Raw genomic sequence first — 27,500 nt, forward strand, 5'->3', positions numbered from 1 at the left:
TTCTTACTTTTTTCCTAGTTTTTCTTTCTATCACTTACAAATCTAATAAGCAACAACATAATTCTGCTCTTATGAAGCTTTCCTTCGTAACCCATAAAAGATAATTTTTATTTCCCAAGTGGGGAAACTGAGGCTGCAGTACAATGTCTGGCCCTTAGAATCAAACAGCAGAGGGGGGGCGGGGGACCCCAGTCTTAATCTCCGGCCCAGCCCAGGCAGCCTCAAACTGAGCAAAGAATGTCTTTCCTAAGGAAACCTGCTGGGTTTGTGGTCCTAGCAAAGTCTGCGAAGAGCTACAGAAAGAAGGAAAAACAAGGACGAGGACAGAGCAGAGCAGACGACCAAGCAAAAGCCGGGAGCCAAAATGGAAATACAGATTTGCAATTTCCAGCCAAGTATTTTCGGGGGACTCGGCTCAGCAGCTAACTTACTGTATTTTTCAGACTATAAGACACACCTAAATTTAGAAGAGGAAAACAAACAAACAAAAGTTTTTGGCCTCCCTTTTTTCAGCCCCTTTCAAGCCTCTTTTCGGCCCATTTTCGGGGCTTTCTTTGTCCTGTTTTTGAGGCTTTTTTTTGGCCAGTGTTTGGGGCTTTTTTGGCCCATAAAAAGGCCTGAAAAAGGCCAAAAATCAGGGTGTGTGAAGGCCAAAAAACAGCCGGCAGTTGGGTGGGGCTTCACCCATATTCAGTCTATAAGACGCACAGACATTTTCACCTGCTTTTGGGAGACAAAAAGTGCGCCCTATAGTCCAAAAAATACAGTATTTTCCTCATCAGAGATACAGATGTGAAAATCTATGGCGGGGGTGACAAACTCAAGGGTGCTTAGATCTGTCCCACAGGGCCACCCTGGAAACAGCAAAGGACTGGCCCGCGATGCCTCTACCAGCGAAAACAAAGCTCGGGAGGGCTGCACAAGGCCCTCCCGAGCTCCGTTTTTGCTGGCAGAGGGCTGCAGGAGGCCGTCACAGCTGAAAACGGGAGGCCGGGAGGCCGTTTTCGCTGGCAGAGCACTCGGGCCCCCGACACGAGTGATGTCAAGCTGGCCACACCTACCCTGGCCATGCCCCCACCCCCCGAGATCAAACACAACCCTGATGCAGCCTTCAATGAAATCGAGTTTGACACCCCTGATCTACGGGGAAGGGTGGTGGGATCCAATCAGCAGCCCACTCTGTTCTTAGCTTAACCCTCCTAGGATGGAGATGAGCAGGGAAGGGGTCCGGACTTAAAGACAAATGAGTACCCTACCCCAAATATAAAGGTAAAAAACAAAACCAGAGTTCACTTTGAAGGCAGCTAATTTTTCTATCACTAGACCTTTGCCCCTTGATTAGGAAGTGTTAAAAAGTTTTTAAAGTCCCACTTTAGTTGCAGTGTGTAGCAAATTGGGGGCGGAAAGCAGATTATCGGTGCAAAACTCTTCTTTTAACAAAAAAAATTGCATTCACAGGCCGGCCATCTTACCTTCAGCCCCTATGGAAACCAACTTGACTCCTTTGCTGGCGATGAAATCCAGAGCTTTGTTTACGTTGTTGATTTTATGGACTCTCATTTTCCCTCTTTCCGGCTTCGGTAACCGTTCTCCTGAAATCAATAAAGAAGAGGAGGTTAAAAAGATTCCGAAAACAAACTTAACCGAGAAGCAGAATGTGAGTACAGGTAGTCCCCGACTTACGGCCACAATTTCTGCGGCTAAGTGAGACATTTGTTAAGTGAATGTTGCCCCCTTTTTACGAATTTTCTAGCCGCAGCCGCTAAATGAATCACTGCAGCTCTTAAGTTAGTAGACGGGCTGTGAAGTGAATGCGACTAACCCATGGACTTTGTTCGTTGGAAGGTCGCAAAAGGGTATCTATCACATGACCCTGGGACACTGCAACCGTCATAAGTGTGAATCCGTTGTCAGGTGTCTGAATTTTGATCACGTGATCATGGAGGTGCTGCCAAGCGTGAAAAAGGTCATAAGTCACTTTTTTTCAGTGCCATTATAACGTTAAACAGTTGCTAAATGAACCATCGTAAGTCAAGGACCACCTCTACAGGTAGTTCTCGACCTATAACCATTCGTTCAGCAACTGTTCAACAATTCCAGTGGCACTGAAAAAAAAGTGACTTACATCCGTTCCTCGCACTTACGACTGTCACAACATCCCCACAGTCACATGACCCAAGATTTAACCGCTTGGCAAACCAGCATGTACCGTATTTATGGCGACCGCAGCATCCTAGATCCTGTAACCGCCATTTGCAAAATTTCTCAGCTGGTTCTGACAAGCCAAGTCACCAGGAGAAGCGATTTCGCTTAATGACCACTTGACTCAGTGAATAACTGCAGTGATTCGCTTAACAACAGTGGCAAAAGAGGTTGTTAAATCGGACACCACTCGCTTAACAACTTGTTCTGCTTAGCAACAGAAACTTCCAATTGTAGTCATAAGTAGAGGAATACCTCTAGCCCTCCGGGATTATCATAAATTTGCATCCTGCCATATTGAGAAAAAACTCTATAAACAATTAGAGAGAGAGAGAGACAAAGCCATCTGTTTTGCTTGTCAACCTTCTAGCTGTATTTTTAAAACAACATAAAATTCATTTCCTCATACCTCTGCATCTGTTTTTTTTAATTGGCTCTTTTCCTTAGAGGGTCACCAGAGTCTCTGCATGCCTTTTGGGGCAGACAGGAATCCCAGCGGATTTATGAACAGAATTTTTACCCCAAAGCGTATTCCTCCAATTATATTGTCTCTCTCTCTCTCTCTCTCTCTCTCTCTCTCTCTCTCTCTCTCTCTCTCTCTCTCTCTCTCTCTCTCCAATTGCAATAGAAAATAATATTTGTAGCTCACGGTCGATAATACAATTGTTGACATATGATGCACCATTCCCCCCTCATTCACATATTTTTCAGCATAATTGGAACGGCCCTGCAAAAATCAAGACAAGAGGCCTATATCTATCTCTCTATCCATCATTCTATCTCTCTCTCTCTCTAATCTAATCTATTTATCTATCTATCTATCTATCTATCTATCTCCCTCCATCATTCTATCTCTATCATTCTATTTATCTATATCCCTCTCTCTAGCTCTAATCTCTATCTATCAATCTGTCTCTCTCTTTAATCTATATCCATCCATCCATCCATCATTCTATCTATCTATCTATCTATCTATCTATCTATCTATCTATCTATCTATCTATGAATCATTCTATCTCTCTCTAACCTAACCTAACCTAACCTAACCTAACCTAACCTAACCTAACCTAACCTAACCTAACCTAACCTATTTATCTCCCTCCATCATTCAATCTCTTTCTATTTATCTATATCCCTCTCTATTTCTCTCTAATCTCTATCTATCTGTCTCTCTCTCTAATCTATATTTATCCATCCATCCATCCATCCATCCATCCATCCATCCATCCATCCATCCTTCTATCTATCTATCTATCTATCTATCTATCTATCTATCTATCTATCTATCTATCTATCTATCATCTATCTCTAATCTATATCTATCTATCTATCCATCCATCCATCCATCTCTCTCTCTCTAATCTCTCTTTCTCTAATCTATATTTATATCTATATCTAGATAGATAGAAACCCTGTTTTCCCGAAAATAAGACATCCCCTGTTAATAAGCCCAATCGGGCTTTTGAGTGCATGCACTAAAATAAGCCTCCCCCCGAAAATAAGCCTTCCTCGAAAATATTTAAACACAGAGCTGGAAATCAGGTAAGACGGCAAGAGGAGCCCCATCTTGCTCCATGCACCCCAAAAGAATAAGACCTCCCCAAAAATAAGGCCAAGCACTTATTTTGGGGTTCAAAAACAATATAAGACAGGGTCTTATTTTTGGGGAAACACGGTAGATAGATGGTAGGTAGGCAGGTAGATAGTTAGATGATAGATATGAGATAGATAGATAGATAGATAGATAGATAGATAGATAGATAGATAGATGATAGGTAGATAGATAAATAGAAGATATAGATGACAGATAGTTAGATAGACAGAGATAGATAGATAGATAGATAGATAGATAGATAGATAGATAGATAGATAGATGATAGGTAGATAGATAAATAGAAGATATAGATGACAGATAGTTAGATAGACAGAGATAGATAGATAAATAGAAGATATAGATGACAGATAGATAGTTAGATAGACAGAGATAGATAGATAAATAGAAGATATAGACGACAGATAGTTAGATAGACAGAGATAGATAGATAGATAGATAGATAGATAGATAGATAGATAGAGATAGATAAGATAGAGGTATAGATACAGATACACACACACACACAGAGAGGGAGAGAGAGAGAGAGAGAGAGAGAGAGAGAGAGAGAGAGAGAGAGAGAGAGAGAGAGAGAAAGAGAGAGAGAGAGATTGTTTTTCAGTTGATTTATTAATTAATTCCAGAAGTGTAAACCCAATGAATTTCACTCCCACACCCTCCAGGGGCTAAAGAAGAGCTGCGACAGAAAAGTTTCAAACGGAAGACTTTTTGTATACATTTTTACATGTAAATAAGACGGTACTGGATGGGGTTACATCCTGCTCTGTGATTACTTTCCTGCTTTTTTTGCGTGAGCTTTTGTAAACACCTGCCAATTTAGCTCTTTCTTAATGAATGCTACAGCGTACTGTTTTACCATTTTAATCTTTTGTAATACTGTTTTTATTATCTGGTATGCCACCCAGAGTCACCTGCCTGCAAGGCAGGTGGCATAGAAATTTAATAAATATAATAGATAAACGCAAGTCACCCTATTGTTTAATTGTTTCCTTCCCTGATTTGTGTTGTCCTGACTGCTCATCACTGAGAATATATTGTAACAGAGAAACTCGGTAAATATAACACATTCATAACTTGTGAAGAATCGCTCTCATGTGCTCGGTTCAAATCAACATGAAAATTTAAACACAACCAAAATTCCAGATTTAAATGGGCATAAAGAAAAAAGAGAAGGTATGTTGGTGATCCATTTCTGAGTGTAACTCCTGGGATTACAGATAGTCCTTGATTTACAACCATTCATTTAGTGACCATTAGAAGTTATGACGACACTAAAAAAAAGTGATTTATAATCGTTTTCACACTTGCAATTGTTGTAGCATCCCCATGGTCATGTGATCAAAATTCAGACGCTCGGCAACTGGCATGTACTTATGACTGTTGCTGTGTCCCGAGGGGTCACGTGATCCCCTTTTGCGACCTTCGGACAAAAGCCAAGTCGATGGGGAAGCCAGATTCACTTAACAAGCGTGTTGCTAACTCAACAACTGCAGCGGTCCGCTTAACAACTGTGGCAAGAAAGGTCGTAAAATGGGGCCAAACTCACTTAACAGCTCTCTTGCTTAGCGACCAAAATTTAGGGCTGTGATCTGTGGTCGTGATTCAAGGAGGTAGCAAAATTTAAGATCTTTGGGAATGTCCCTCACGAAAATATTTCAGACACCTGGTTATCTTCCTCATCCAACAGCTTTAATCAACCTGATACCCTAAACATTGTTTGGGAATTCTCAGTATAGCATTTCCAACAAAAATGGAAAGACCCCCGTTTGGAGAGGAAGACCCAAGCATCCAAGAATCATCTCAAGAAGTTACCAAGAGAAGGAGGTCTTAAGAGACCTGAGAAGTCTTCGGTGGTCTCACAACATGTTGGCCATTTGAAGCCTCACCTGAAATGACCTCCAGCAATAGCATCAGTTTGAGACCATCCCGGAAGTCTTCGTCGATGTTCTCGATCTGCGTGCCGGCTTTCCGAAGGTGGGAATTGCACCATGCTGTGAAAGTCTAGAAGAGAAAAGGTGAAGAGGTATGAAATTTAGGAACATTTAAGACTCAAAAATGCATAGATGAGCACAGCGCTGGACCAACGGAGACATTATTTCGGCCGAGAAGAAGACATCCATAGGATGCCAATTTTCTGCCCCTCATCCCATCCGCTATGTAGCTGCTCCAAAATAGAGGTAGTATCAGGAACGACAGAAGTTACTTCCTAATAGTTCCTTTGTTGTTTCTTGCCTGTAGACGGAATCTTGCCAGACTAAAGCAACTATCTGCAATAACTATTAAATATATTGGGTGGTCCTCAACTTACAACAGTTCGAAGTTACGACAGCACTGAAAAAAGTGACTCATGACCACTGCAGCATTCCCAAGGTCAGGTGATCAAAATTCAGACGCTTAGCAACTGGCTCATATTTATGACCGTTGCGGTGTCCTGGGGTCACTTTTACGACCTTCTGTCCAGGAAAGCCAATGGACAAGCCAGATTCACTTAACAACCGGATTACAAACTTCACAATTCATTTAGTGACTGTTCAATTTTACAACGGCTTTGAAAAAAGTGCCTTATGACCATTTCTCACACTTACGACCGCTGAAGCAGCATCAAAATTCAGAGGCTTGGCAACTGGCATGCATTTATGACGGTTGCAGGGTCCCAGGATCACATGATCCCCTTTCGTGACCCCTTCCGTGAAGTTAACAACTTCAGTGATTCACTTAACAACTTGCGCCAAGAAAAATCGTAAAATGGGGGACAAAATTCACTCATCAACTCTTCTTGCTTAGCCACAGGAGTTTTGGGCTCAATTGTGTAAGTCAAGGAGTCACAAGGGACACAACTCGGGTGGTGTGAACTTGGGTGAGCTTCCTGGAATCGTCTTTCAAAAGCAGGGGAAGAAATGCAGAAAAGTCCCCGTTGCAATTTCTTCTTTTTGGAAAATTGCATAAGCCGCACGAAGTTTACTTAGGCCTCGTCTGCTGTACCAGGGTTGGCTTTAAGAAGATGACCTTATCCGTTTTTGGATGGAAAGGATGAGTAAGGAACACACGTGGGGAAAACAGTCTGAAGGAAACTGTTTTTCATCCTCTTTGCACCATTTCGACGAATCATCAAGATCAGAAAGGGGAAAAAAAGGAAATCTAATCTAATAAGTGGTACTCATGATCGTCCCAGTATCTGATGAAACCATAAGATGCAACCAAGATGCAACCACTATAAAAGGAGATATTTCCCCCCCACCAAAATAGGTTGGGTTTATGCACCGCATTAAGAATAGAATAGAATCACAGAGTTGGAAGGGACCTTGGAGGTCTTCTAGTCCAACCCCCTTCTCAAGCAGGAAATTCTATATCATTTTAGACAAATCTCTTCTTAAAAACTTCCAGTGTTGGAGCATTCACAACTTCTGGAGGCAAGTTGTTCCACTGATTAATTTATCTCCCTGTCAGGATAATTCCTCCTTAGTTCTAAGTTGCTTCTCTCCTTGATTAGTTTCCATCCATCGCTTCTTGTCCTACCTTCAGGGGCTTTGGAGAAAAGCTTGAGCCCCTCTCTTCCTGCTATCATGTCACCCCTAGTCCTTTTTTTCATCAAAAAAGACATACCCAGTTCCAGCAACCATTCTTTAGCCTCCAATCCCCTAATAATCTTTGTTGCTCTTCTCTGCACTCTTTCTAGACATAGTTTAGGAAATACATCACCACTGGGTTCATACAACAGGCTAAGGCAAGACAAAAGAAGCCACATTACGGGCTGGAGAACAGATCCCTCAACACTGTGGCTCAACAGCAGAGAGAAGTTGAGCCCATCTGCCACTTTGACCGATAGCCGCTGGAGTGACCCGCTTTCGAAGGTTTTCGAGAACTACCCACCTATATATTGTTTGGGAACCAAAGACTCATCTAGGTGAACCTGGGACTGATCCAACTAAACTCTCATAACGTGAACTCACCGGGATGGCAAGATGGAAAACCAAACCAACATGCTCCACAAATGTTATCGTGTTTTCCCCAAAATAAGACCGGGTCTTGTATTAATTTTTGTTTCAAAAGACGCATTATGGCTTATTTTCCGGTTAGGTCTTATTTTGGGGGGTGAATACAGTACTAAGCGCCTCCGTCTGCTGACGATCTTAACTGGGGCTTATTTTGGGGGTAGGGTTTATATTACGAGCATCCTGAAAAAAATTATACAAGGGCTTATTTTCCAGTTGGGTCTTATTTTCAGGGAAACAGGGTAGTCACCCAAAAGACAATACCGTCCCTATCAGGGTGGATAAAAATCAATGATTTTTTTAAAAAAATCAAAAAAAAAATCAGATTTTTTTGATTTAAATTGGATTTTTTTGATTTTTATCGAATTTATTTTAATAAAAAACTTTTGGGGTAAAAATTTTGGGGTAAGATAGTTTTCTATTTAAGATACATAAATAATTTAGTTTATTCAGCATGAAATGGAGCTTAGTTATGTAGCAGGAGGCTGTATATTCGGCAACACTGGGACTATCGGTGAGTCAACAGCGGGTCAAAGGAGTAGCAGAGATTACAGTTCCTCTTTAAAAATTATGATTTAAATTGAGTTGATTTAAATCAAGCCTTTTTACTAGTGATTTAAATCATGATTTAAATTGTGATTTAAATCAACTCGATTTAAATCAAATCCACTGTGGTCCCTATTGAGAGATTAGTTGAGAATTGATCCCCAATGGTGCTTCTCCAAAGGCAACTGGACTTTCCCTTAACAACCAGGTTACTAACTTATCAACTGCAGTGATTCATTTAACAACGATGGCAAGAAAAGTCGTAAAGCGGGGACAAAACTCACTTAACAAATGTCTTCACTTCACCGCAGAAACATTTCGGGCTCACAATTGTGGTTGTAAGTTGAGGACTACCTGTGCAATAGCAATTCTTCGAAAGAATCCCTGATTTGTTCACTTGCGAAGGGATAAAATATATTTTTTTTAAAAAAAAAAGATCAGGAGACACCTGGGATCACCTTTTCTGACTAAGAAAAGCCATTTGTTCTGGAATTATTTGGTTACACCTAACAACTTAATCACCGCCATTCCTCTTGAAAGTTTTGCTTCAGGGAAAAGCTGATTTTTATTTATTTTTTTTGTGCCAGCGTAGGTATTTTCTCAAGGCACGTTAGTCTTTTGTGAGTTGTTTCTGTTGCTTTTGAATGAAATGCGTTAGTCAGAAAAGGGCTCCTGAAATCCTTTTGATTCTGGGCTAGCACAGATCAGTAATAGGGTTTCCCTCCCACAATGCTGCCTTTGAGAAAAGGATGCCCAAGGTATATTTTATACGTCCTATTTATTTAATCGTGCATTTGATTGATACGGCTGCCTCTCTCAGTAGGAGACTCTGGGTGGCCGAAAGAACTAAACACTGTAAACAAAACACTAAATTACAAACTAAATAAACTAAGCACTAAACGTTAAACGACACTAAAAGGTAAACACTAAACTTAACTCAAAACTAAACTAAATCAATGACAATGAAGGGCATTACAAAAATAAAAAATGCAAAGCTGCCACCCAGATCAGGCGCACAATCTAACTGAAACACCTTCCGTCCACCCATCCCTGGAAGCTCAACCACATCTCCCTTCTCCCGCCTCTGCGCATGGACTCCCTCGCCCATGCTGCTCTGCCCTTGCCAAATGTGCCCATTTACGTTCAAAGGGAGAAGCCCCAAGGAGGCGAGGCGGGTGGCGGTGATGGAGCAGACTTTTCTAGTTATTCAGCTCTGGGGCTATGAATAAGTCTTGTCATGCTACGTCTGTTGTCAGCCGCAACAGCTCCAACTCCCAACACCTCCCTGTGTCTCACACTCACATGCACGCACACACAGACACACACACACACACTGGGAACAGATGGCATGGCCTCCTCAATCATCCATCCATCCAGTGTCTGCATGTCTGTCCATCCATCTACAGCAGAGGTCTTCAAACTTGGCAGCTTTAAGACTTGTGGACTTCAACTCCCAGAATTCCCAGAGTTGAAGTCCACAAGTCTTAAAGCTGCCAAGTTTGGGGACCCCTGATCTACAGTCTCTCCATCCGTCCCTTCATCCATCCATCAACAAGGTCTCTATCCATCTAGTGTCTGTATGTCTGTCCATCCGCCCATCAACAGTGTGTGACTGCCTATCCATCCATCTACAGTGTTTGTCTGTCTGTCTATCCATCTACCGTCTGTCTGTCAATGCATCCACCCATCAATAGGGTCTCTATCCATCTAGTGTCTGTATGTCTGTCCATCCACCCATCAACAGTGTTTTGTCTCTCTATCCACCTACAGTCTGTCTGTCCGTCCATGCATCCACACATCAACCGGGTCTCTCTATCCATCTATACTAGTGTCTGCATCTCTGTCCATCCATCTACAGTCTTTCCTTCCGTCCCTTCATCCATCCATCAATAAGGTCTCTATCGATCTAGTGTCTGTATGTCTGTCCATCCACCCATCAACAGTGTTTGTCTGTCTGTTTATCCATCTACCGTCTGTCCGTCTGTCCATGTATCCACTCATCAACAGGGTCTCTCTATCCATCTACAGTGTCTGTATGTCCATCCATCCATCCACCCAACAACAGTGACTATCTACTCATCCATCTACAGTGTTTCTTTATCTGTCTGTCCACCCATCTAGCATCTGCCTGTCCATCTACTCATCTCTCTCTGTCTGCGTCTACCTATCTAATTTACATGGCCGCCCGTCTCACCAGAAGTGCCTCTGGCCGGCGTACAACGATCAAACCCTAGTATCAAAACAACCAATATAAAACTGTAATAAAGATAGGTACAATCGTGATTAAAAATGAAATTAAATTAAAATATAAAACTAATTATTTTTTTCCAGACAAGTCCCCAGAGGAGCTAAGAGGAAGGTTTCACTCACCTTCTTCATTCAGAAATGGAGACCAGACCTGATCGAGGGACCAGCTGTGCCACCCCAGCTCCTCTGTAAGTGCCAATGGGGCTGGGCACACTTGCCCAAGCTGCTTTAAACGGGCCTTCAGAGCCCCGGGCATCTTTGGACCCCCACCCCGGAACCACGGGACAATTGGAAGTGGAAAGAGGCAGCCCGGATGGAGGCAGAATCCAGCGGGCAGCTTTGTCCTCGTCCCCAAAGCTGGCAAACCAGTGCAAAGTTGAGCAGCATCGGAAAGAATCGGAAAGGGCAAAGGGGAGGGCCCAAGAGACCCACAAGAGAAGCTCATCTGTTTTTCTCAAGGCAGGCAGGACAGCCAGTGCTCGAGGTGCGGTGGGGGGGCAGGGGAGAAGCCAGAAGCTGGGCAAAGGCACCGTGTGGCACAAAGAGACCAGTGTAGAGCTGGGCAGTCTGCAAATCACGGGAAATCGGGCGCCGGGGTTCCTCCTGAGAATCACACACCAATTACCTAATTCCGTGATGGTGAACCTATGGCACGCGTGCCACAGCTGGCATGTGAGCCGTCGCCCAGCTCACATCCACTGCGCATTTACGCGCACCTCCCGCCAGCCAGCTGATTTTCAGGATGCGCAGAGGATGGGGTGCATGCAGGAGATGCGTGCACATGTGCAGGGGGTCATGCGTGCGTGTGGGGGGCAGGGGAGCACAGGGGGGGAGCAGCACGCATTCCGGAAGTGCGGAAACAGCACTGAGTTGAGGCACTGAGCCGAGGTGGCATAGTGGTTAGAGTGCAGCACTGCAGGCTACTTCAGCTGACTGCTAGCTGCAGTTCGGCAGTTCAAATCTCACTGGCTCAAGGTTGACTCAGGCTTCCATCCAACCACTTACAGCAGTGTTTCTCAACCTTGGTAGCTTGAAGATGGGTGGACTTCAACTCCCAGAATTCCCCAGCCAGCAACGCTGGCTGGGGGATTCTGGGAGTTGAAGTCCACCCATCTTCAAGCTTCCAAGGTTGAGAAACACTGACTTAGAGAGTGCTGTAAAAGCACTATGAAGCGGTATATAAGTCTAAGTGCTATTGCTATTGCCCGCCCTTCCTTCCATCCATCCATCCATCCATCCATCCATCCATCCATCCATCCATCCATCCATCCATCCATCGTTTGCAGTGGTTAGAATGCAGTATTGCAGGCTGACTCTGCCCACTGCCAGGAGTTCAATTCTGACCGGCTCAAGGTTGACTCAGCCTTCCATCCTTCCGAGAGGGGTAAAATGAGGACCCAGATTGTTGGGGGCCAGAGGCTGACTCTGTAAACCGCTTTAGAGAGGGCTGTAAAAGTACTATGAAGCAGTATATAAGTCTAAGTGCTATTGCTAAGTGCTAAGTTCCCAACAAACTAGATTTGGGGAGGTTTGACTTTGATTGAGGATATTCTGAGCATGACGCCTCCATGATGATGGACCACTTCACCAGCTGGGGCTTACCCCATCCCCGCTCTGTGGCCTATTCAACAGACCATCATTCTAGCAAGCCGTGGTTTTAAGGCAGCGCCTGACTCCGTTTCCCTCTGCTTGAGAGGAAAGTCTTTTTTTTTTTTTAAAGAGCTCAACATATTTTAAAGTCATTATCCCGATGTCTCGTTTTTTTCCAAGTCCAATGCAACTTGGACTTGGAAGCATTTCTCTCCGGTCAACAGAAGCCCGATTCCAATTCCCAGGACTTTTTGCTGGAATTTGGGATGTTCTCTTCCAACCAGGAAACCAGAATGTAATTTTGCTCCAACTCCAGCTGAAGCTCATCTTCTCAACTCCAAGGGATTCCATGGAGAACGCGGCCTATTTTTATATAATTCCTGCCTGAAGGACAGCTGTTTGGAACACAAGGCAGAAAGGGGAAAAATATATGGGTTTTTGATTTTTAATGTATGTTAATATGCGTTTAATATGTATTTTAACATGTTTCTTACTTGGATTGAGATTGTATGTCTTAATTGTTGTGAGCCGCCCTGAGTCCTATGGAGATAGGGCGGCATATAAATCTAATTAAAATAAATAAAATAAATAAATAAATATCTATAAACACGAAGCTGATCCAGCTTTATATAAATGTGCTTTGGCTGGCCATTCGAACAATGGGTTTTTTAGATCAATGTTTCCCCAACCTTGGCAACTTTCAAGATGCGTGGACTTCAACGCCCAGAATTCCTCTGCAGTCAGCATGAATTCCCCAACCAGCATGAAGAATTCTGGGAGTTGAAGTCCACACCTCATAAAATTGCACGATGGCTGGGGAAATTCTTAGAATTCACAAATCTTAAAAAGTTGCCGAAGTTGAGAAAGAATTTAGAATAACAAAGTTGGAAGGGACCTTGGATGTCTTCTAGTCCAACCCCCTGCTTAGGCAGGAAATCCTACACCACTTCAGACAATCCTAGTCCAAAAAGGCCGGATTAGATATTTCTGCGCGAACCAGTTCCTAAGTGACAGGCGTTGCTCCACGTTCAGAGAGAGAAAGAAAAATAAAATAAACCAAATTAGTCCCATTGCGTATTATGTGACATGGAGCTTTCTGAATGTCTGTAACAGAATCCGGGCGCAGCCATATCCAATATCGAAAAATGCATTTTTTTAAAAAATTTTTGGGTCTACGAATAACCCAAGGACAGGGGAAGGATCAAATTAAATGCATCCTGATTTAGGGAGAACCTGATAGACAAACCTCGGTTAACTCTCCTTTCTCCAGCCAGCCGAGCCTTAAGGTCAAACTGCAGGCAGTGCTGAAAATTAATAAGGCTTAAATGTGTGATTTTTGACAAGAGGGTGTGACTTGGCATTTAGAGAGAAAGCGAAGGAGGTAATTAAGCACGCCCGTGTTTTGCCAGGTCCCGTTCTGGCAAGTTTTCCCCTCCACCCTTGCCAACCGTTCAACACTCAGGGATTGTTAGCTAACTTTTTTTTTTTCCACGAGAGCCCCATCAGCCCAGATCTCTCTGGTGATTTTGGGAGCCAGCATTTTCCCCTCCCCACGCTGCTCAACCGCTTCGGCCTGCTTCTTGTTGCAACGGGCACGGCATCCGAAACCAGTCCTGGGAAGCGTTCGTCAAACGAAAGCTGGGTCCTGGCAAGCCATGTCTCCAAAGGTGCGGTCCAGAAAGTCAAGATGGCAGCCGGGAGGGTTTGGCTGTCGAAATACACCCCCTTGTTTTTATTCGCACCCGTGGCCAGGAGGAGGAGGAGGAGGGGGAGGAGGAGGAGGAGGACTGGAGGATTCTTGGCGCTCTCTGAGCTTGGTGGTTTTTCCTGTAGACGTTTCATAACCCAATTAGGTAACATCATCAGTTCTAGTCCAACTAGTTTGGGTCATGAAGAAGAAGTGGTGGAGAAGGACAAGAAGGGGGGGGGGTTGGAGAAGGAGTGATGGAAAAGGCGTGATGGAGGAGGAGAAAGAGAAGAAGCCGTTGCAGGAGTGGTGGTGAAAGAGGAGAAAGGAGGAGGAGGAGGAATGATGGAGGAGGAAGAGGAAGAGGAAAAGGAGAAGGGGTGGGGTGGGGTTGAAGGATGGATGGATGGAAAAGAAGGGGTGAAGAAGAAGGAAGAGGAGAAGGAGAAGAGAAAGTGGTAGTGGTAGAAAAGCAGAAGATGGAAGAGAAGGAGTGGTGGAGAAGAAGAACTGGTGGTGAAGGAGAAGTGGTGGTGGAGGAGAAGAGGAGTGATGAAGGAGAAGGAAGAGGAGGAGGAGAAGAGGAGAAAGTGGTAGTGAAGGAATGGTGAAGAAGAAGGAAGAGAAGACATTAAAGGAGTGGTGAAGGAGAAGTGGTGGAGGAAAAGAAGAGGAGTGGTGAAGGAGAAGGAAGAGGAGGAGGAGAAGGAGAGGAGAAAGTGGTAATGAAAGAATGGTGAAGAAGAAGAAAGACAAGACATTAAAGGAATGGTGAAGGAGGAGGAGGGATTGAGGAGTGGTGAAGAACGAGGAGCCACCAAAATTGAATGATCTTCCTCAGATCAGGAGGAGCCACTGGATATTGTCTGATCTTCATCAGAAAGTGGCCTCCAACATCTCGGCCTTTGCAGAGCACGAAACTCTGGAGTCCTTGACAATACAAGATGCTTGTTTGATGCATTTAAGTCCTGAGATCAACTGTTTTTGTCTCCTGATCTGATATCTGGGAGATTTCAACCAAGCTGCTCTGGAACCCTGGCTAGATGCCATCAAAAGCTGTGGACATCTTCTTACACAGAGCTCCCTTTTTTCCCTCCACTCCCTGCATGTATTCTAAAAAGGGATCTCGGTGTGAAGACGTTCAATTAAGCTCCCTTACGGACCCAACTATCGCATGCTCTTGATTTCAAGCGAGAAAGATCTTCCTTGCAACCAGTTGTCCCCTTCAGAATGTCCCACAAACACCTCTGTAATTCTGGCAACAGAAACATTTGAGAGGAAGGCAAGAAAAATGTCGGCAGGACTCTCCTCGGTGCCATGCGCCAGCTGCGAAAATACACTACAAAAACAATGCAGGGGGGGGGGAGAGAGAATGAGATGGAATTGGAGGTCTTCCAAGAAGCACTGGGGGAACAGGATAGGAAAGAAATATTTATGGAAAGTTTGATATATGGAGGAGAAGGAACGGTTTGCCCCAGGAGGGGGCGGATCTGTAGGAAAGTGGAAATTTGGAAGGGAAGACAGTGCATGCAATTCATAACAGGAGACGCTGTTTAATTTACGAGCTCTGGAAATAAAAATACCTCATTAAAAAAGATCCATATTTATTATGCTTTAATTTCAGTGCTCGGCTTCTGCCTTCAGGAACTCAGAAATGCAAAAGAGAGAAAGAGCGAGGGAGGGAGGGAAAGAGGGAGGGAAGGAGAACCACTGCAAAGCACTTATGCTAAGAAGCAAGAAAAACTGGATTTCGGAGTTAAATTCTTCCGACAGAAGTTCAGAATATACAAGTCTCTCAACTTTTTCCATGCCACTTCTGGCCTCTGTGGCCACACCTAAATTCTTTTAAGTTCGCCTTATCTGAGGCCGTGGCTGAATCCAGGCGAGCAGGAAGTGAAACAGGACAAAGCTGGGCTCCCAAGATCAAACACCGGAAGATTTAATCTTCCTTGCCAACATCAAATCCCACGAGAATCGCTTCTTCCCACAATGCAAAAACCCCACAGTAAGGATTATTCCACCAGCGACAGGCCAGGTTTTTCAAACATGGAACACGAGTTTGCAGAAAACTGGGGGCCTGGTAGACAAGTCCTCCAATTCTTTGGCTCTTTATTTAAAAAAAATATATATATTTTATTTTATTCTGTTCAATTTTTTTTTCTTTTGGCTTTTTTTTAAATTTTGGCAACTGACCTTATATTTAAAAAAAACTAGCAATCCGAAGCTGAATATTTTTTGTCCATTTTCCCCCAAACCAGAGATGAGTTTCAGCAGGTTCTGCAGAACCAGTAGCGGAAATTTTGAGTTGTTAGGAGAACCGGTAGTAAAAATTCTGACTGGCCCCGCCCCCATCTATTCTCTGCCTCCCAAGTCCCAGCTGATCGGGAGGAAATGGGGATTTTGCAGTAACCTCCCCCTGGATTGGGGTGGGAATGGAGATTTTACAGTATCCTTCTCCTGCCACGCCCACCAAGCATTAATTCCATTTAATAAGTGGAACAATTTGCCTGCAGAAGTTGCGAATGCTTCAACACTGGAAATATTTAAGAAAATGTTGGATAACCATTTGTCTGAAGTGGTGTAGGGTTTCCTGCCTGGGCAGGGGGTTAGACTAGAAGACCTCCAAGGTCCCTTCCACTCTAGAATAACTCTATTCTATTCTATTCTATTCTATTCTATTCTATTCTATTCTATTCTATTCTAATTCTAATTCTAATTCTAATTCTAATTCTAATTCTAATTCTAATTCTAATTCTAAGCCACATCCACAGAACCGGTAGTAAAAAAATTTGAAACCCACCACTGCCCCAAATCTCCAATTCTTAGGCCTAGCAGAACCAATGGTTGGCCAAATTATTATTATTTCAAAGACAGCATTTCAAGCCACGCTGGACTGTTGACTTTCCTTCTCCTAAGCATTTCCAGAACAGTTTTCAAAAATTAAATGTTCCCTTGCCTCTCGCCTCTTGTAAACGCTGGACTTACGGTTTCTTCTGACGAAACTCTGTTGGGCATTGTCTTGCTTTCTTATTTACTTTTCCATCGTACATTTTAACAATTGGACGTTGGGTACAGATCTGCTGCTGATGTGTAGAGTAGACGCACAACAAAACAAAACTTATTTATTTTCCAAGCAGGAGCCCTGGAAAAGTCTGGATCTGGAACAGGGTTTTTCAAACTTGGCCACTTTAAGCGATGTGGACTTTAACTCCCAAGAATTCTGGGAGTTGAAGTCCACCCAGCTTAAAGGTGCTTGGTGACTGAGAATTCTGGGAGCTGAAGTCCACACAACTTCAAGCATGGTGCCTGGGGAATTCTGGGAGCTGAAGTCCTCACAACTTCAAGCATGGTGACTGAGAATTCTGGGAGTTGAAGTCCACACAACTTCAAGCACTTTGGCTGGGGAATTCTGGGAGCTGAAGTCCACACAACTTCAAGCATGGTGCCTGGGGAATTCTGGGAGCTGAAGTCCATCCTTTATCCAGAACCTCTCCCCTGGCATTTCCAATATCCTCTCTCCTTTTTCCTACCTTGCCTAGTTAAGATTAAAGAAGTTTCTTTAAGATGCTTCAGGCTTTCCCAATCCCCAAGGCCGACCAGCTCTTCAACGACGGAGCCTCCCCCCAAATTAACTGAAGGAAAACAAGAAGGGCAGATCTCCCCACAATCTGCATGGGGACGAGAGGTTTCCTTGCAGCAGCAGCTAAGGGTCACTCCTTAGCTGCTTTGTAGTCCTCTGCCAGGTGTTTCTGGAGCAAGCTCCTCCCCACCCCCAAAGCCAGCAGCCTAGCAAAGGGGGGGGGGGGCTACAGAATCATCTAAAGATGGGACCGGGGAGAGGGGGGGCAAATCCCCGCCACACCGTTCACAGACCATGGCACACGGACTGACGGTGCAAGGCAGCTCTGCCCAGGCCTGACTGTTTCATTAACCTGAAAGGTCAGGAAAAGCGATCCAGGGATAATCTGTCCACCGTTGTTGCTGGGCAACTGACATGTCCAGGACACGCGGTCTGGAAAAGAATGGTCAAAGGGCCAATGCTTTGTCCCCCCGCCCTTTTTTTTAGGGGTGGGTGGGTTAAATCAGGGAGCCAACAGGTAAGAGTAAGAATAAGAATAATTTTATTTCTATACCGCCCTTCTCCCGAAGGACTCAGGGCGGTGTACAGCCTATTAAAAGCACAAGACAAACATCAATTAAAATAATTTAAAATTATTAAATAATTCGGCTCAATTTAAAACCCCAGAAATTTAAAACACCTAATTTAAAATTATTATGTTGATCGCTCGGCCTGGAGGAACAACAGGGTCTTTCTTGAGTGCACAGCGAAATGCCCGGAGGTCGGAGATCTTACGTATTTCCGGGGGCAGTTCATTCCACAGGGCTGGGGCTCCCACAGAAAAGGTCCTCCCCCTGGGTGTCGCCAGCCGACATAACTTGGCCGATGGCACCCTGAGGAGACCCTCTCTGTGGGAGCGGACTGGCCGGTGGGAGGCTGTTGGTGGCAGAAGTCGGTCTCGAAGGTACCCGGGTCCTATGCCATGGAGCGCTTTAAAGGTGGTGACCGAAGTGGTACACCGGTACACCGTGGTACACCAAAGGGTCAAATCTTTCCTTCCTCCTGCTCCTCTTCCCAAATTAGCTTCCAGAATAATTGCAGGATTGGGATGGGTTGGCACCCACCCACCCACCCACGCCCCAGCAGGAGGGTCAGCTGGGTTGGGTAAGGGGGCGTAGTGGCTGTTTAAAGCATCTTCCTTTTTTAAAAAAAAAAAACAACTTCCAAGATGCTAAAAGGGGGAGGCTGGAATCAAACAGGGAAACAAAAGGGAAGAAAAAAGACACTGATTATTTTGGGAGAATTATGGTTTTTGCAACTGCAGGTTTGGCCGAAAGCATCCCGCTGCGTCGGGTGGGACAGGGAGGAAGCGGGAGAGGGTCACCGGTCTTTAAATACCAACAAACCGGGTTTCAACTGTGATCTCAGCCGCCACAGCATGGACTGGGGAAAGGTGAGGATTAAAAGACCCTCTTCCTTTGCAGCCCAGAATACTCAGAAAGTGCCCAATTCGAACTCGGGTGACAAGTTCTGTGTAGGCAGGCACCAAATTAAAACTCAACCACCGGTATAAACGACCGAGGAGAGGACATGCCGAAGTCAAGTCAATGGAGATTCTCCATCATCCAAGTCACCGTTGTCCCAAAAGGTGCTTTTTTTCCCCAAAAGGAAACTTGCAATTTTTCTTTTCTTTTTCTTTGAAAATGCTTTAAAGTTATTTAGAACTAAAGAAGCTTCTTGGATGAGAAGCGAAATGTTTTCAAAGGGAAAAAGCAACAAGAACAAATGCCAGTTGCCTTTTTGGGGGAAAAAGCACCTTTGGGACATGCTGAAGTTGTCCACCAACCGCAGGAGAAACGAGGGGCACCTAAGAGGCATCCAAACCCCTCTTCTCTGTTCCTTCAGCCTTCTGCAAATACCAATAGGTTCCTGGCTGGGTCAAGGTGGGCTTCTCTAGGCTTGGAGGTGCCCGCCATGCCTCTGAAGTGCATGTTTTAAATGGGGTGGAAGTCCATTTACAAGAAAGTCCTCCAGTTACAACCATTTGTTTAGTGACTGTTCGAAGTTACAGTGGCACCGATAAATGTGACTTATGACTGGTTTTCACACTTACGACCGTTGCAGCATCCCCATGGTCACGTGATCAAAGCTGCCAGCCTGCCTGCATGCCTCATCATTTATCTATTATAATACCTATTTCTATTATCTATCATCTCTCTCTGTCTTTCTCTGTCTTTCTGTCTGTCTCTCATTTATCTATTACCCTATTTCTATTACCTATTTATCATCTGTCTGTCTTTGTCTCTCTCTTTCTATCCATCCTAACCTATCTATCTATCTATCATCTATCTATTGTTTTATCTAAAATTCTATCCATCCATCCATCCATCCATCCATCCATCCATCCATCCATCTATCTATCATTCTATCTATCTATCTATCTATCTTTCTATCTATCTATCTATCTATCTATCTATCTATCTATCTATCATCTATCTATCGTTTTATCTATCATTCTATCTATCAATCATCTATCTATCGTTATATCTATCATTCTATCTATCATTCTATCTATCGTTATATCTATCATTCTATCTATCATTCTATCTATCTATCTATCTATCTATCTATCTATCTATCTATCTATCTATCTATCATTCTATCTATCTATCTATCATTCTATCTATCTATCTATCTATCTATCGTTATATCTATCATTCTATCTATCATTCTATCATCTATCTATCTATCTATCTATCATTCTATCTATCTATCTATCTATCTATCTATCTATCTATCTATCATTCTATCTATCTATCGTTATATCTATCATTCTATCTATCATTCTATCTATCTATCTATCTATCTATCTATCTTTCTATCTATCTATCTATCTATCTATCTATCTATCTATCTATCTATCTATCTATCATTCTATCTATCTATCTATCTATCTATCTATCTATCTATCTATCTATCTATCTATCTATCTATCTATTTCATTGGCCGCCCATCTTACCACAGATGGGCTGCTTACAATATTAAATTTACAATATTTATGGCATGCTGTAATCCGATCACCATTTGTGACCTTCCCAGCTGGCTAAAGTCAACGGGAAGAAACCCAGATTCACTTCATAACTTCATGACTTACTTAACAAGGGCAGCGATTCGCTCAACAATTATTATTATTTTATTTTTATTATTTATTTGATTTGTATGCCGCCCTATCTCCATAGGACTCAGGGCGGCTCACAACAATTGCGGCAAACAAGTCATAAAATAAGATGCAACTCACTTAATAACTGTCTTGCTTAGCGACAAGAAATGTTGGGCTCCGTTGTGCGCGTCAAGTCGAGGACTACCTGTACTTGAGATCTCATGAAACAGAAGTCAACACGGCAATCCCAAGGGAGCCCCCCCCACCCCAAAAGTTGCCGATCTGCAAGCGAGCATCTCCAGTTTACGCTCCACTTCTGATGCCGCTTCAAGGGGTCTCATTTGCACCTCTATATTTATATTTTGGCTAAAAGCCAAACCTCCTCATTTCTACTCAGGTTCGGAATAGAACCTGCATCTCTGCAGCATCTGCGGTCCCAACTCTTAACGCTGGCTTCCAAGTTTAGAGCAACCGCAAGTCAATGTGTAAAAGCATCCGAGACTTCTAAAACAGCCTTTTCCGCTTCTAAAAATTAAATCCCTCGGGCCTCACAACTCAAACTCTCTCTCCACAGGACGCTAAGGAACCAGACGTGTCCTGTCTTCAACCAGAAAATACCAAATTAAGGGAAGGGGGTGGGAGGCATAACCGCATGCTTCCCAAAGATTAACTAGGAGGGACCTTTCTCAGCTCAGGTCCTGCACTGCCCCCCACCCCCACCCCCCATTAAAAAACACCGGAAGGGCAGCAGGTTAAGAAAGGTCTAGTCACGAGCAAAAGCTTGGGAAATTTAAGATGGTAAATCAAGGTTTGAGCTGAGAGAGTGTGTCAGCCAGTCTTGTGAGGAAGGCCAGGTTAAAAAAAGAAAGGTGCCGATAAAGGAGAATATTGGTAGCGCAGGATGGAAACGAGGGGTCCTTGGTGCTCTCTGAGCTCGTTTTCACACCGACGTTTCATGACCCAGCTTGGGAACGTGATCAGTGCACCGATGGTGCGACCCTTGTTTGATAAATGAAACATTTGCAAGAAAAATATAATTTAGAACTATTAATCAGTGAAACGACTTGCCTGCAGAAGTTGTGGGGTGCTCCAACACTGGAAGTTTTTAAGAAGAGATTGGACGACCATTTGTCTGAAGTGGTGGAGGGTCTCCTGCCTAGGCAGGGGGTTGGACTAGAAGACCACCAAGGTCCCTTCCAACTCTGTTATTCTATTCTAAAACGACGAAGCTCAGAGAGCAGCAAGAACCCCTCAAAGAGGTCGGCCCATAAGAATACTAAACTCTTTTTTTTCCCCCATAAAACTTTGAAATATGGACAGGATATTCTCCTTCTTTCCCTCTTATATACCAAAGAAGCAAATCCATCTAGTGGTTAAGATGCTAGGCAAGAAACAAGGAGACATGAGTTCTAGTCCTGATACAGCCTCGCCTAGCATCTTAACCACTAGACCAGTGTTTCTCAACCCTGGAAGCTTGAAGATGGGTGGACTTCAACTCCCAGAATCCCCCAGCCGCTGGTCTAGTGGTTAAGATGCTAGGCTAGAAACAAGGAGACATGAGTTCGAGTTCTCACACAGCCACAAAAAGCCAGCTGGATGACTCTGGACCAATCACAGGGAGATGCTGAGTTCTAGTCCCACTTTAGGCATGAAATCCTGCTGGTGTGACCAGCAGCCCCCTCCCTCTCTCGGCCTAACACACCTCACAGGGTTATTGTGAGGGGCAGAAGAGGATGGGCCTGTTGGCTATGTTTGCCGCCTTGCCTTATTTGTAAAAAATAATGAAGGTGCGGAACAAATAAAGTAAAATCGATACCAAAGAAGGTCAAGGCAGGCAACTTGAGTTTCTTCCTCACTCTTTCCTGTTAAGCCCACGATTTGTTTACAGTCTCGGCAAAGCTTCCTGCAAGGTCATCCCGGTGTCCTCCGCAGAGGGAGAGACGTAACTAAGGCTGTTAGCTACACCCACCCTACATCTGGAAACCTTGACCTTCTTCTCCATCCGAAGACGACTCGGGGGAGGAACACAATGGAGGCTTCTTCAAGGATCATGTCCAAAGCCCCAAAAGAAGAGTCTATAGCCGTGATGGCGAACCTATGGTACACAGAGCCCTCTCTGTGGGCACATGCGCCATCGCCAGCTGGTTTTTCAGGGCACCGGAGCGCCGGAAAACGCCCTGAAAAACGCCCCAAAAACAGGCTGTTTTTAGCCTGAAAACAACTGAAAAATGGCCGAAAAAACAGCCTGAAAACGACCCCAAAACCGGCTAAAAACATGCACGCATGTGCCAGCCAGCTGATCTTCAGGTTCCCGGCGCTGCGGCACACATGTGCATTCCAGTTTGGGCACTTGGTGCTGAAAAAGTTCGCCATCAATGGTCTATAGCAAGGATGGGCAACTACGGTCCCTCCTATAGACCTGTGGACTTCAACTCCCAGAATTCCTGCGCTGGTTGGCCCAGGAATTCTGGGAGTTGAACTCTCCACAGGCCGTAAAGCAGAGGGCTTCAAACTTGGCAGCTTTAAAGACTCGTGGACTTCAACTCCCAGAATTCCTGCGCTGGTTGGCCCAGGAATTCTGGGAGTTGAACTCTCCACAGGCCGTAAAGCAGAGGTCTTCAAACTTGGCAGCTTTAAGACTCGTGGACTTCAACTCCCAGAATTCCTACGCTGGTTGGCCCAGGAATTCTGGGAGTTGAACTCTCCACAGGCCGTAAAGCAGAGGTCTTCAAACTTGGCAGCTTTAAGACTCATGGACTTCAACTCCCAGAATTCCTGCGCTGGTTGGCCCAGGAATTCTGGGAGTTGAACTCTCCACAGGCCGTAAAGCAGAGGGCTTCAAACTTGGCAGCTTTAAGACTCGTGGACTTCAACTCCCAGAATTCCTACGCTGGTTGGCCCAGGAATTCTGGGAGTTGAACTCTCCACAGGCCGTAAAGCAGAGGTCTTCAAACTTGGCAGCTTTAAGACTTGTGGACTTCAACTCCCAGAATTCTCCAGCCAGCTGTGCTGGCTGGAGAATTCTGGGAGTTGAAGTCCACAAGTCTTAAACCTGCCAAGTTTGAAGACCTCTGCCTTAAAGGGACCATAGTTGCCCACTTCTGATCTCCAGGATGAACTTCTCGATGACTATTTAAAACATGCCAAGACCCAACACTCTCAAAATCTGGGTTTAGCTTCTTTGGACCATCCGAAGGCCCAAAGCTACGCTTGTTATCGTTTATACCTTCGCATTCCTCTTGCCTACTAGGCCAGGAACACACAATCAGCTAAACCAGAGTCCAGAGTCCATTAAACTTTCAGCAGAAAGCAAATAAAATCTGGAGGCAGGATCCTGGACCTTCCATAAAGCAGGTGGAGGAGGAGGAGAAGGAGGAGGAGGCCAGCTCCCCGCTGGGGAGCTGATCCACCATAAGGCGTGAAGCAACCCGGTTTGCCAAATCTGACCTCTAAATTCCATTTAAAAAGAAAAAAAAAAAAAAAGACACAGGAAGGGAGGGGTCAACCTTTCAAGGTTAGTAGCATGTCCATAAGTGGAATAAAAAGTTCCCGGCTATGACAAAGCCTTAAAAAAAATAAAACAGTGCTGATGACTAATGATGAATGAATTTGACCGAGAAGAGGTCATATATGGTACTAGATTGTCACCTCCTCTTAATCACAAATGGGGGGGGGGGATTTCCCAGACCAGTGGCTATGATTCCTATTATGCAGGTTCAAAAACCAGAACAATGTCCCTTCCCGGAGAGAGGGGGGGGGGGAATCATCACAGGTAGTCCTCGATTTACGACCAGAATCGAGCCCCAAATTTCTATTGTTAAGTGAGGCATTTGTAAAGTGACTTTTGGCCCATTTTATGACCCATTTTTGTATCACAGTTTTTTTTTTTAAATTTGATTTATATGCCGCCCTTCTCCGGAGACTCAGGGCGGCTTACAGTGCGTTAAGCAATAGCCTTCATCCTTTTGTATATTTATACAAAGTCAGCTTATTGCCCCCACAAACTGGGTCCTCATTTCACCTACCTTAGAAAGGATGGAAGGCTGAGTCAACCTTGAGCCTGCCGAGATTCGAACTCACAGTAATTGCAGGCAGCTGGATGTTAATAACAGGGTGCTTTAGACCACTGTACTACCATTCGCTTCTTAAGCGAATTGCTGCAGTTCTTAAATTAGTGACATGGTTGTTAAGTGAATCTGGTTTCTCCCACTACCACCACCAATGACTTTTGCTTGTCAGAAGGTCGCAAAAAGGGACCGCAGGACTCCGGGATACTGCCATCATAAGCGTGAGTCAGTTATCAAACATCCGAATGTAAATCAAGTGACTGTGGGGTCACGAGTGCAATGGTCACAAGTGTGAAAAGCGGTCGTAAGTCAGGTTTTTTTTTTCAGCGCCGTTGCACAACTTCGAACGGGTCACTAAATGAACTGTTGTAAGTGGAGAACTACCTGTATGAGTAAAGTTGTAGAAAGTCCCCAGAATGGAGAGATTGCTGTTCTTGTTATGGCGAACCACATGGCTGGTTAAAGCCATCCCTTACGACAAGTAAAGAATTTATTCAGGAAACCACTCCAGTGAATCCAATGGTGGGATTCAGCCGGTTCGGGCAAATCGGTAGTTAAATTGCTGGATGGCCCCGTCCTGCCCCTTCTAGGAGTCCCCACGCGCCCCATTTTGGCTCCCAGGTAAGTGCAGGGAGGCCTACTAGGCCCAATAAGGGGCAGGGGGTGTGTGACATGCTCCCCCAGCCCGTTTTTGCTCCCAGGAGGCTGCAGGGAGGCCTACTAGGCCCAAACGGGGGGCGGCACATGTCCGTCCCCCGTCCCCCCCCCCCACAGCCCATCTTTGCTCCCAGGGGGTTGCAGGAGGCCGAGTGCTGCCTGTCACACACACCCTGGCCATGCCCATCATGGCCACGCCCACCCAGCCGGTCCTTAGGGGAGAGAACTGTAAGAGCCTTGGTGGTGCAGCGGACTAAAGTACTGTTAAAGTAGCACTTAGCTGCCAGCTGCCTGCAATTACTGCGAGTTCAAATCTCACCAGGCTCAAGGTTGACTCAGCCTTCCATCCTTCCGAGGTAGGTAAAATGAGGACCCGGATTGTGGGGGCAATAAGCTGACTTTGTATAAAAAAGAACACCGCTTGGGGGGGGGGCAAAAGCCCTACTAAGCAGGTATGTACAAAAGTATGAAGGCTATTGCTTAATGCATTGTAAGCCGCCCTGAGTCTCCGGAAAAGGGCGGCATATAAATTGAACTAATAAATAAATAAATGAATAAATAAATAAACTGGTTGTTAAAATTATTTGAATCCCACCACTGGACCCAACCCCCCGTTTTGGCACGGTTGATGTCATATAAATATCATACACTATTTACAGTATACAGTAAAATCAAAAGTGACGGTCGAGAAGGAGGCTGCTTATGGAGAGAGCTTCCCCACTCATAGTCATCCTTGCCACACGAGGAATGTGTGGGGGTGGGAGGAAGAGAATGGCTTACACATCCATAGGCACACGCACGGACACACACACACACATAAACCTAGAAGTCTAACGTAGGGGAGCTGTTCTGCTTTTACTTGCCTCCTTGCTTGTAAAAAAGGAGATGATGAATCACAAGGAAGTGAAGAGTTGCAAGCACGTTGGATGCCAGGCTGAGTTTCGATGGCCAAAATCTTGGTTCCCCACCTCCGTTCTCCTCCGGCTTACAGATCAGGCTGCCTTTGTGTAAGTCGGAATCTCCACCAGACTTTTAAGTGGGATCTATTGGTGGTCTCAAGAATCACTCGGTCACCTCTGGATTAGGGAGGCGAGGGGAAAAAAAGTACCCCCCCCAAATCCAAGTGTCGACACCCCAAAGCTGACGGGACCCTAACTGTACTTAAGAATCATTGGCAAAAAAAAAAAAGATTGTAAGATTGGACGCAATTTATTTAACGATCGCCTTGCTTAGCCATGGAAATTTGGGTCTCACCACTGTGGTCGTAATCCGAGGACTACCTGGAGTTTCAACCTAGCTGGATCTGCAATATTTTCGACGTTATCCAAAGCAAGCCTACACTCACGTAGGATTTTTATTTTTATTTTATTTTTGCAGCCTACTGTAGAACAGCTGCGACATACTGAGGTCACCATCTTGTAAGGAATAAACTGAAGAGTCATTTTATATTTTGCTGCAGATATTCCTATTCCCCCCCCCCCCAAAAAAAATGTTTTCCCCACCCACTCCCGATAGGAGTGTGCAAATTCTGTGTGCGAGCACACACGCCCCACTTCCACAACAAGATGCTTCGATTCGCAGGAGGAGAAACGGAATTCTTCAGCCTGTAATCGATGATGAATCACAATGTGATGGGAGATCCTTCCAATTAGGATTAGGGACAGCCGGTTCGCAGATCCTCGTTTAACCATAAACCGCTCAATCGGCCTTCCTCTGCGGGATGGTTCCAAAGTTTTTAAAATAGGGGTGCCCACTCTTGGTAATTTTAAGACCTGTGGACTTCAACTCCCAGAATTCCCCATTCTACAGTCATCAGCCAGCCAGTTTTCATGCCTAAGATGCAACTAGAACTCCCAGTCTCCTGGGGATTGGCCCAAAGTCACCCAGCCGGCACTCATGCCTAAGGTGGAACTAGAACTCATCGTCTCCTGGTGATTGGCCCAAAGTCACCCAGCCGGCACTCATGCCTAAGCTGGGACTAGAACTCCCAGTCTCCTGGTGATCGGCCCAAAGTCACCCAGTCAGCTTTCATGCCCGAGGTGCTAGGAGCTAGAATTCCCAGTCTCCTGGTGATTGGCCCAAAGTTCACCCAACCGGCACTCATGCCTAAAGTGGAGCCAGAATTCCCAGCCTCCCGGTGATTGGCCCAAAGTCACCCAACCAGCCAGCTTTCATGCGAAA

At 44.8% G+C, this 27,500-nt stretch overlaps 1 protein-coding gene across 5 annotated transcripts in view; it reads right to left on the bottom strand.

Moving 5' to 3' along the window:
* ACTN4 (actinin alpha 4) overlaps positions 1-27,500 on the bottom strand; it is a 99,202-nt gene that overhangs the window by 43,184 nt on the left and 28,518 nt on the right. For all 5 annotated transcript variants that reach the window (XM_070950205.1, XM_070950204.1, XM_070950203.1 and 2 more), the window contains exons 2-3: positions 5,701-5,815; positions 1,473-1,592 (exon numbers count right to left, since the gene is read on the bottom strand). In XM_070950205.1, the coding sequence (XP_070806306.1) occupies positions 1,473-1,592; positions 5,701-5,815 (235 nt within the window). The remainder of the gene's footprint in view (positions 1-1,472; positions 1,593-5,700; positions 5,816-27,500) is intronic.

The sequence above is a fragment of the Pituophis catenifer genome, unplaced genomic scaffold (assembly GCF_029215685.1).
Source record: "Pituophis catenifer annectens isolate HBS135680 unplaced genomic scaffold, rPitCat1.0.hap2 SCAF_9, whole genome shotgun sequence".
In the NCBI taxonomy this organism is placed as follows: domain Eukaryota; kingdom Metazoa; phylum Chordata; class Lepidosauria; order Squamata; family Colubridae; genus Pituophis; species Pituophis catenifer.